General features: G+C 62.3%; 1 protein-coding gene and 1 pseudogene across 1 annotated transcript; one reads left to right on the forward strand and one right to left on the reverse strand.

Moving 5' to 3' along the window:
- Positions 1-1,426: 1,426 nt before the first annotated feature.
- On the forward strand, positions 1,427-3,754 carry LOC115892856 (coiled-coil domain-containing protein 188). The gene is given in 11 exon segments (XM_030915360.1): positions 1,427-1,474; positions 1,477-1,633; positions 1,636-1,946; positions 2,119-2,232; positions 2,305-2,409; positions 2,634-2,684; positions 2,743-2,816; positions 2,920-2,985; positions 3,149-3,206; positions 3,455-3,504; positions 3,580-3,754. Coding segments are annotated over 11 exon segments (1,209 nt in total).
- Positions 3,755-6,880: 3,126 nt separating this feature from the next.
- Positions 6,881-10,714, reverse strand: LOC104672514 (annotated as a pseudogene).
- Positions 10,715-11,002: the final 288 nt, after the last annotated feature.

Here is an 11,002-nt window from a genome sequence, read left to right on the forward strand (position 1 = left end):
AGGCAGCTGGGGACTGGCTGGGACAACAGAAGCCTCTCCTGCCCCATGGTCTCTCATCCTGCAGCCCAGCCCAGGCCTCCTGCATGGAAGACAGTCCCCAGAGCCAAGCAAGAAAGGTCCAGGCCCAGCGCACAACTGTTGTGCCAACCTCTGCCCACAGCAGCTTAGGAGCAGCCCACTGGTCAAGTGCGCTGGCCCAGAGCCCAGCGGTGGAGACTGGGACCCGCATCTTGATGTAGGAGTTGAAGTTACCTTGCAGTGGGGCCAGGACACTGGGAGAGGAGGGAACAGCTCTGTTCCTACCACATGAGGACTTCTCCAAGCCAGCTTTCTGAGGGTTAACTGAGGGTTGAGGGGTTCAAGGAGGAGGACATGGGCACTGGGACTCAGGGGCAGTGAGGGGCAGCAGGGCAGATGGTGTGAGGAGCACCAGGGAGCAGGAGGGAACGGGCCCGGGGCATGAATCTGACCCCACTGTTGGATGAGTGCTCTTCAGCCATCCAAATCCGGTCCCACTGGTAACAGCAGGGCCTTTGGCAAATGACTAAAGGGCTTCCTGCCTCAGCTTCCCCACCTGTAAACAGAGGGTAACAATGGCATGTACTGGATCTGGCAGAAAGTAAGTGTTCAATACATAGCTAGAAAAGAATGTTTTAAAACCTCAGAGATCCATCAGGTGAAAAGAAAAGCTGGGCTACGGGATGACCTCTTCAGTGGGAACGAGGGGCAGGGGATGGCAGCCCACCTCCAGGAGGAGCTTAAAGAGGAGGGCTCCTGGCTGCAGGGACAGGAGACAGAGGTGGGAAAGGCTTGGAAGCCATTTTTATTGTTTGATATTTTTTGAATCCACACTGTGTGTGTATTATCTGTTTTACAACTTAAGAAAAATAACGAGGCTGGGCACAGTGGCTCACATCTGTAATCCCAACACTTTCAGACGCTGAGGCAAAGAGATCGCTTGAGGCCAGGAGTTTGAGACCAGCCTGGGCAACACAGTGAGACTCCCATCTCTGCAAAAAATTTAAAAATGAGCCGGGCATGGTTGCATGCACCTGTAGTCCTAGCTACTTGGGAGGCTGAGGTGGGAGGATTGCCTGAGCCCAGGAGTTGGAGGCTGCAATGAGACATCATTGCATCACTGCACTCCAGCCTGGGTGACAGAGCAAGGCCCCTTCCCATAAAAAGAAAAAAAGAAAATTCACATGGTGGGTCAGTGGGTCAGAGACAGTGAGGTCATCAGGTGGGGCAGCTTCAGGACCAGGTGGAAGGGGCCCATTGTGACCTCCCTGGCTGCACCCAGGCCTTTGTGACTGTTGCCTGGGGCAGCCTGGGAGCCAGTGGGTCGCCCAGAGCCCTCAATAAGAGGGCAGTAGGTCGGGCCAGGCCAGAGCCTGGACCTGGGGTCAGGAAGGGGTTGCAGGGAGGGATGGAGGGGCTGAAAACCCTGGGCCCCTGCGGCCACCCCTACCCCCACCCCCACCATGTCCGCCAGCCGCAGCCTCCAGCAGCCATGCAGGATGCCTGGACTAGCACTGACAGGGATTTGTAGGGTGGCCCTGTCTGGTCCCCATCTCCTCTGCTCACTCAGTTCAGTCCCAGAGACCTTACCCAGATCCAGGGGCAGGGGGCCCAGGGTGGAGAGCGAGGCTCCCACGATCTTTCTGTCCAGTAAGGAGCAGACAGCAAGAAACCCTGAGGGGCTGAGACAAGGAAGCCTGGAGGCAAGGCTCAGGTGGGGCTGGCCCCTGCACCCAGGGTCAAATCAGGGGGCTTCCAGGCAGGAGGGATGCACTGGCTCAGGGCCCAGACCCTGTCCATGCCCATCCCTGTCGCCGGAGAGAAGGGCCCTGGCCTCGCCCAGGGCAGCCCTGTCCCAGCTGCAGTGCAGGCCGCTGGGCTCTGCAGAACAGTCCTTCCTGCTGCTGGAGCAGGAGAACCGCAGTCTGGTGAGCACCCCACCCACCGCCTGGCACCCCTGCCCCAGCCCCAGGAGCGGCCATGACAGGCAGTCCCCTCTCTCTGCCCCCCACCCCCAACCCACCCACTGCCTGGTGCCCCTGCCCCAGCCCCAGGAGCAGCCATGACAGCCAGTCCCCTCTCTTTGCCCCCTACCCCCAGAAGAGGCAGAACCAGGACCTTTGGGAGCAGCTAGGGGCCCTCCTGGGGCCGGGGCAGCAGTTCCTGCCCCTGTGTTCCGAACACTCAAGCTGCACTCCCCTGGCCTGGTACAGAGCCCAGGGACCCCCTGCAGCCAACGCCTCACTAGCCCACAGCCTTGGGACTGATCTGGGGGTTCTCCCACAGCCCCCCGACCCAGCTAGCATGCAGCCCTTGGGGAACAGGGCACCTCTGCAGCTGGTGTGGCAGGAACTGTGCTAGGGGCAAGAGGCTTTCGTGCACCAGTCCCAGGTGGGCCTGGAGGAGGGGCTGTGGGGGGAGGAACCGTCATGCAACACTCCAGGTGGGCCTGGGGGTGTTCAGTGAGGAGGGAGGAACCTTCATGCAGCAGGCCGGTGGGCCTGGGGGAGGGCTGTCAGGGGAGGAACCTTCGTGCAGCAGGCCGGTGGGCCCGGCAGGGAGGTACTGGCCACCCTGCTGATGCTGCCCAAGCCCACCCTGGGCCCCACCCTCAGAACGAGCTGCAGCAGATCTGCCTGTGCTTTGAGAAGACGGTCATCACAGAGGTGCCCGCCTGGCTGAGGGGGAGGGGTGCTGGGGGCCCACCCAGTGGGTCCTCCTCAGGTGTGACCCCACCATCCTCCCGACAGCATGGCTGAGATGTACATGGCCCTGAACAACCAGGCCACCAGGCTCCTGGTAGGTCCCCACAGAGCAGCACCCAGAAGGATGGGGCCGGGCAGGCGAGAGGCCGGGTAGGGCGGGGCTGGGGCCTGCTGTGCTTACCTCCTCTGGCCCCCAACACCTCAAGAAGGACATCCGGGGCATGCTGGACCAGAAAAAGAACATCTAGCTGGGGATTCTCAGGTAACATGGAGGCAGGGACCGGGTCGGCTGAGTAGGGTCTCGGAAGGAGTCCTGGTCAGGACAGGGCAGATCCATCCTTGATCCCCCACCTCCATAGCACTGAGCCAGGGGGTGGGTGCCAGGCTGGGGGTGGAGCGCGTGGGGTCCTGACAGGCCTCTGCAGGGAGCGGGCCCAGTGCCGCACTCAGGCCAGGAAGGAGCTGCAGATGGCAAGCATGGCAGTGAGCCCCCCATGCCCCCCTCTGGGTCTGGAGACCAGCCCCCCACCCAGGGCTCTGCTTGGGCGAGGGGGAGAAATGGGCTCCAGCAGAGCAGGTTCAGGGCAGGGGGCATCTGAAAAGTGGCTGCAGGAACCTGTCCAGGAGGAAGGGGCCAGGGCTGTGGTGGGGGGAGCCCTGTCTGAGGAGGGTTTCCCAAAGTCAGGGATCCCCGGCCTCAGCCTGGACCATCAGGGTGGGCTCCCCAACAGAAAGGGAGGCCAAAGCTGGAAAGCTCCAAGGGCCTGGCAGGCCAGCTCTGGTAGGTTACTGTCCGGCAGAGCCCAGCTCCCCAGGCCCCCTGCGTACCCCTGCCCCTGACTGCCACCACCTGTAGGCTACTGACCCTGAGGCTGCTGCTGGGTGCCCTGCTGGGCGCCTACGTGTACATGGTGAACCCCAGGCCCTTCGAGGGGCTGGTGCCACCCCTGCTGAGCCATGCCACCATCTGGAAGCTCCAGGCCCTGCTGGACCCCTTCCTGCACCTTGAGGTGGATGGCCTCCTGTCCTAGGCTGGGGGCCCAGCGGTTCCAGCGAGGAGGCCAGGCGACCAGCACTGCCCCAGATGCCCAGTGGCCATGTCGGCACCACTACACACCATCCCTGCCAGGAGGTGCAGAGAAGGGTGGAGGCGGGGTCTGTCCTGAGGGCTGGGCCTGTGGCTGGACATAGAGTCATGACATACATGACCGGCAAGCACGTCTCTGTGGAAATTGGGGAAGGGACACCCAGGCCATCCGACAGCGAAGGTCCCTCAGGGTGGAGACCCCAGCCTCAGGGCTGGCTTCTCACCCCACATCCCACCTGCCCTCCAGAAGTCAGCCCCTCTGCACAGGGCTCTGACCCCCAAGGGGTCTTAGGAGGGTTTCCACTGAAAGGCAACAGCAGTAAGGACTAGGGGGTCCTCAGGTCTTGCCCCCTGGGCCAGGCCCTCCCGTGGACCTCAGAGGTCAGGTTTTCAGCACTGAACCTGCTGATCCACTGACCTCATGCCCCTCATGCAACTCCCCTCCCTTCCTGGCCACCACCCTCCCTGCCCAGGTCCTGTCACCTTCCCAACCCAGGGCCCTGTCCGGTACAGGGCACCACATTGGTAGACAGAGCTGTGGAGATCAACACCGAAAATTTTATTTGGGGAATGAATTAGCAGGGGTGCCCTTAAGAACAATGCAGGAGAGTTCTGTGGCTTTCTCATCCCAAAATGGGAGAAATAATAGCCGCAGCCCAGGGTAAACCAGGGACAGGGACCCTGTGCTGGAGAAGGGCTGGCTGGAGTGCCACCCTGCCACAGGCCATACCTCTGCTGGAGGACACAGGGCTTAGGCCTCGGGCCCTCTGAGCGCCCGGCAGCATCGTCTCTGGGTGCAGGCAGCCCCAGTGGGGCCCAAGCAGAGCTGGCCATGACCATAGGACCCTGGAGGCAGGCAGGAGCCAATGGCTCACCATGCTGGTGGCTCCAGGAAATTAAGGCATCTGTTCATGTGTCAGGCGAAGGGCAGGAGTGCAGAGACCTTCGGGGGCAACCTGAAACCCCCCACCCAGCCCAACCCACGGAGGCCTGGGCTCCCCGAGGAGGAAGTGGCTTGGTCTAAAGAGCTTGGTTGGACAGGGAGGCTCAGCAAAGTTTGTGCTGGTCTCCGCAGGTTCTGGTGCTGCCCCCTGTAGGGTGCTGGACCCCTTGCAGCAGGTGGGGGACGACTCACTGAGGTCACGTGGACACAGGGTCTCAGACCTTGGCAGGCTGGGAGTCTGTCAAGCTGTGGCTGGTGGAGAAGAAAGCCCAGCTCACCTCCAGCCCTGCCCTAGGATCCATGGCAGTCTGACCTCCTGGGTCCCCAGCTGGGCTGTCCCAGGCCCCAGAGCTGCCTACTTGTCATCCTGCTAGGGCCCGGGGAGGCTGGGGGAAAAGACTAGGTAGCCAAGTGCAGGCGGCACATGGCCCCACGTGGGGGCACCCCAGGTGGTCGGGCTCCAGGGGGCCCGCAGTGCTGGGCGGTCTTCCAGGTGGCCAAGGTGGCATAGGTGCAGCCCAGGAGACACCCAAGGCTGGTCACGTTGCCCCCATCCACGGGTACAGGTGCCAATCCGCTCCCTGTGGGCTGCAGCGTCCGTGAGAGAGAAGCAGAAAGGTGGTCAGCACAGGACCAGCTTCGGGGCCCTACAGCCCGCACCCCTCCCACAATGGGACAGCCCCAGCCCAGGTTGTCTCAGCCCTGAACAGCTGCGCATCCCTCACACTCCCTCAGCCCTGCCCCTGGCATTTGTCAGGCAGGAGAGTTCCAGCAGTTTCAGCGGCCCCCACGTGGCCCTGAGCCAGCATGTGGCCCCTATGCACCCACACTTCATTTCGCCAAGCTCTTGGGTTCCTGGGATTCCCCTGTGGGTAGCGGCAGACCAAAGTCTTTCCCCCACCCTATCACTGCCAGAACTGATGCAGACCCAAGGCAAGAGACCCTCACACTTCCTAGCCACAGACCATCGGCCACGCCCTCTTCCCAAGCCTCTGACTCAGCCCAAGTCCACAGAAATGCCCCTGAGGAATCCACCTACCCCTGCACACCAGACAGCAGCCAACCCCCCTTCCGGGGCCCGGCCTCTGCCCTCCCGTAACTCTGGGGGTCCTGCAGCAACAGCCCTGGTCTTGCCCAAGGGAAGAATCAAAATAAGTTTTTCTTTTTTAATAAAATTATAGCTATATAGATGTAGATATAAAAACAAAACAGACACAACGCAGGTGGATGCTGTCGTGTGCTTACTCTCAGGTCCCTGACGCCAAGGGAAGCACGGACTCCTCCCCAGTGTGCTTTCCCACGGCGTGAGCACCGCAGCCAGGGCAGGGTTGGGGACATGGCATGCCTTGGGGCAGGGTTCTCCAGTTTGGCAGGGAGGGCCTGAGGGCTGGGGAGGGGGCTCTGGGTGTCATAGGCCCCGTGGCAGCAGCATCCCCATGCCTGCTCCCACCTGTCCTGTCACTTCCCACAAGAGCATAAAGCAAAGGTCTAGGCTTTGATGAAAGGGACAGTGGCAGCTGGAGCACTGACACATGGCTGGCCATCTGTCTACCTATCCAGCACCACCCAGAACAGGCCAGAGCAGAAGCATCGGCCTTGCTAAGCTACGAGCTCCCAGTGGGGTCGGTGAAAGGCAATGCGTTAGTTAGGAGTAGCCTGGTGGGGGACACTCGGTCCGGGAGCCCACAGGCTGTGTCGGAAGGATGGCAGAGGCCCTGGATGCCTCTGTCCATCTCTGGGACCCGTCTGTAAAGGGACCGTTGGGGACTGGCCTGGCGATGATCTGGGGTGCATGGGTGATGGGAGTGGGCCAAGCCTGGCTGAGAGAGGGTGCCCCAAAGAGGCTGACTAGGCCCCTGCACTGCCCTAGCCATGGGATGGGCCCAGACGCAGACCAGCCCTGCGGCCCTTCTCCCAGTGAGCCGACTTCCCCATGGGCAGATGAGTGGACAGGCAGGCAGGGCGCCTGGGGCAAGGTGTGGAGGCATGGCACTCTCTCCCGCCAATGGGTCCACACCAGGCTAGGGTGGCCTCTTGTCCCTGGGGCAGAGAAGTTGGTGGGGGGGGGGGGTGCGCTGTGGGGTCCTGGTCCCTGTGGCACCACAGCAGATGGGTGGTGGTTAGTCCTCACACCGAGATCTCGTACGTGGTCCCACCCACGCCAGACACCTTCTTAACCAGCGTGTGCCGCATAGGGCTGGCAGAGGGCCCTGGGGGGCCCGTGGCAGGTTCCAGCTAGGCCAGACCCGGGGACTGCCCATTAAGCTTACCTAGGGGAGTCTTCAGCTGAGGGTGGTTCCTGCATCAAAACAAGCACATCCACGCATGCACACGGTGAACACAGGAATGCATCGGGACAGAGAACAGAGGAGGCAGCAGGACACAGACGACACGGACGTGGACTGGTGTAACCATGTCGTGGGGGCCCAGTGCAGTCCCTGCCTTCTGGGCTCAGAGGGTTCACCTGGAAAGCAGGTGGGAGATGCAGAGCCTGCCTGGGGAGCAGCTGTGCCATCACAGGACAGACAGATGTCGTCAGAACTGCTACCACCTTCCCGGGTCCCTGGGTCCCTCCTAGCTGGCAGCACTGGCCACAGAGAGCATGGGGCAGCCAGGTGGGCACTGGCCGGAGCTCCTGCCCTGCCCTGGGACCCTGGTCACTCTGCCTGGCCTCATTCCTGCTCTCTCTCAGGAAAACGAGGGGCTGCCCTCCTGCCCACCAGTGCTGACCAACAGCAGCTCTACCCTTGCTGCTTAAACCTTCTCGAGGCGAGAGCCCTTTGTCCCAGGGCTGCGATCCCTGTCTGGCTGCAATGCTGCCCACTTCTAGGTCTCGGGCTCCCCATTTATCACTGCCAATGGCAGCCTCCTCCCCAACTCCACAAAAGCTGAACAGACTCCCACCCTGTGGGGTAGGGGAGGTCTGCTCAGGGCTGGATGGACTGCTGTGCCCTCAGCCCCTTTGTGGCCAAGTGGCCTGGCCTAGGCTGGGCTGGGCTCTCCCCCTGGGGCTGCATCTGACGATGGGAAACACCTGAGCCTGTGCTTGAAGTTTCCAGGCCCAGATGGGGCAACAGACGCCATGAGGACACCATGCACCGCGGCCTGGGTCCTGTCCCCAGCAGGTGTGCAGTTCTCCTACCTGGACCTGGGCCTGCGAGCCAGCTGACCCTGCTTTCTCAGTTAACAACCTACTGGGTGCCTGGAGCACACCTGCTTTCTCCAGTCCTCAGTTTCCCCACCTACGAACAGGGAAGTCCCTGCTTCCTGGAACTATGTCCCACAGGGCCCTGGGCCAGGGCCTGGCCACCCAGGGTGGCACATTTTGCAGCTAGGTAATGTCCTCAGCCCCAGCCTCCAAGAGATGCAGCAAAGCAGACCCAGGGAGAACCCTGGGTGGACAGGGCCACTGTGATCCAGGAAGCCAGAGCCACGGCCTAAAGGAGGCCCAGGTTGCCGCATGACACCTGCCCCAAGGAGAAAGCCCCACGGCCTCCCACATGCTGGGTCTACGCCAGCTCTGGGGGAACGAGTTGTTGGCATGAGGACACAAATTCTCATACCCTGTCCCCAGAGCGTGCCCAGGACATCCTCAGAGCTGGGCCACACGGGCTAGCCAGGGCCTTCAAGGCAGGGTGAGGCACATCCTCCCTGTCCCGTCACCAGAGAAAAACTCAGGCCCCTGGGATGACCTACGAGTGCCCAGCCAAGAGGGGCCCTGCAGACGGGTGGACAGCTGCCCTGTGCCAGGAAGCCCACCCGCACCTCCTGGCACCCACCTCTGCACGGCCAGCGAGGGCAGTGGCTCTGGGAGGTCCATGTGGATGAAAGCGACACTTCTGGGGCCCACGTAGGACGGTGAGTCAGGAGTGCCTGTCAGGGAGGGCAGGCCCTGGAGTGTGACTGACCTGTGTGAGTCACTGCTGGACCGGGGCCCCAGGGTGTTGCTGCTGGCCTTATCAGCCTGCAGGGAGGACGACATCCGAGTTGCACAGCTCATGGAGCTGGACAGCAAGGACAGGGATGTCTGTAGGGCAGGGTTGCGGGCACCGCCGAAGCCGGGCCCAGCCACGAGGTCCTCTCAGGAGCGGTAACGCAGCGTGGAACCTTGGGGGCCCTGGGACGGCACACTGGCCTGCTGCAGGGTGTAGAAGCTGGGTGCGTCACAGACGCCCGAGTCGCCGAAGAGTGAGTTGTCCGGGAGCGCAGCAGGCGCTCATGCTCCTCCCTGTCCTTGCGCTCCTGGATGGATGCCATGATGGCCCTGGACAGGTTGTTGTAGTGCACAGGCGAGGGCTCCGGGGGCTGGCGGCCCAGCACAGGGCTGAAGCTGCGGGGCAGGGGCCATGGTGGGTCGCCCGTTGCCCCAGGGTGCAGGTAGGGTGAGTGGTATCTGGCCACGCCAACTGCTGGATGGGTGGGGCAGGCGTGGCCACCAGGTGGGTCAGGGTTGAGCACACTATCATAGGACAGACTGCTGTTGCGGTTGGGCAGTGCATGGGGGGCAAAGATGCTACAGTGGGGCGTGGGGGGGTCCACCCTCGGAGCGCAGGGGCTGCAGAGCCACATGGTCCCCGCCCCACCAGCTTGAGGCCTTGAGGCTCAGGGAGTGCAAAGTGCTGAGAAGGCATCAGAGGCGCTAAGTGACAGGGATGGCTGGTAGGCTGCGTGCAGGTCCCCGGGCCCATAGTCAGGGACGTCCAGCCTTGGCTCAGACACAAAGTTCAGGCTACAGATGCTGTCGTCCCCCAGGGTCAGGGCATCAGGGCCTGGAACCTGTAAAGAGAAGGCATTCTCACCACTGCCCACCTGCCACCCTGCCTGCAGCTGCCAGTCAGCACCCACATGGGCCACACCTGGCACCGTGGCCTCAGGAACTGGGCCTCAAGGAGCCATAAGAGCCACACAGTGACCCACGGCCCTGTCCCTGAGCATCCATGGCTGAGGGGCAGGGGCTCTGCAGCAGGAGGGAGGCCACAGCTGGCTACTGCAGACACCCAGGGCTCCACCCTTTGAGCCATGCAGCCCCAGGGGCCCACCACTCAGGGCAGCCACAGGGAGGATGAGCCTCGTCTAGCCTCTGCGATGGGCATATGGGCATGGGCTTGGGCTTGGGCTAGGGACAAGAGCCTCAGGAACCACCAAGCCAGAAAGGGATCAGGGCAAATGTGGGCTCAATGGACTTGGCCAACCAGACCCAAGTCCCCCACTGGACCCAAGAGTCCCAGGAACATGACGTACCCAGAGCCCTCATCTCCAAGCAGAGCTGCCTCCTCCTGAGAGGCACCGCCCCTGCATACCTGCAGACTCAGACCCTTGGCCAAGAAGGCCCAGACTTACTGCTCCACCATGTGACACTCTCTAGGAAGAACATCAGTCTTGAGAGGAGAAGACCCTAAGGATGGGGCTGGTCTAGGTGCATGGGGTCCAGCCACAGGCCTGCCTCTCAGGGTGGCCCAGAAGAAAGGATGGCACCCTGGGGCTGTTCAGCGTTCGTGATCACAGACCGCCCTGCGTGGCCCACCATTCCAGTGACCACAGAGCACTCATGCAACCCAAGGAAGAAAAATGTGCTTTCTCAAGCAGGTCTCAAATCTTCCAAAGTCTTCCCACAGGCCTTACAGAGTGACTAATTCCACTCTGTAAGGTGGAATTCCAGGCATCCCGGTACACAGTGCTCCTGGGGGCAGATGCCCACCTGGCCTAGGTCAATGCTGGCCAAGGGACAGACGCCAAGCCTGGACGTCCCATGTCAGCCCCTTCCAGGACACCCTGCTCCCCTCCGTGGCTCCCAGTTGTGGGTGCACACAGGCAAGGTCCTACCAGGAATCTCTATGGTTCTACCTGCCCCATCCGCCTCTTCCAGGCTCCCACTAACCTGCCCGTTTCCCCATCCAAGAGCCTGACTGCCAGCCCAGGCCCCCACCACGGACACTCACCTCCAGCAGACGCCCTCTTCATCGTAGGGATCGGGCGGGCGCCTTGGGGACCGAAAATCGCCTTGGGTCTCCCCACCACTGGGTCTACATCCAGGCGCCAGCCGCTCCAGTCTGGCCGTGGGACAAGGCTAGGCGCGCTCCCCTCCTCCTGGCTCCGGCTGGGCTTAGCCACGTGCCTGCAGGGCGAGGTCGCCAGCAGCCTGGATCGCCAGCAGGATGAAAGTCGTCTGGGATCAGGTGGTTTGAGGTGCAAGGAATCCGCCCAGTTGCCCCGCCCGCTAGCTGGGGCGGGTCGGCGACAGGCCGGGAA

The sequence above is a fragment of the Rhinopithecus roxellana genome, chromosome 13, assembly GCF_007565055.1.
Source record: "Rhinopithecus roxellana isolate Shanxi Qingling chromosome 13, ASM756505v1, whole genome shotgun sequence".
NCBI lineage: Eukaryota > Metazoa > Chordata > Mammalia > Primates > Cercopithecidae > Rhinopithecus > Rhinopithecus roxellana.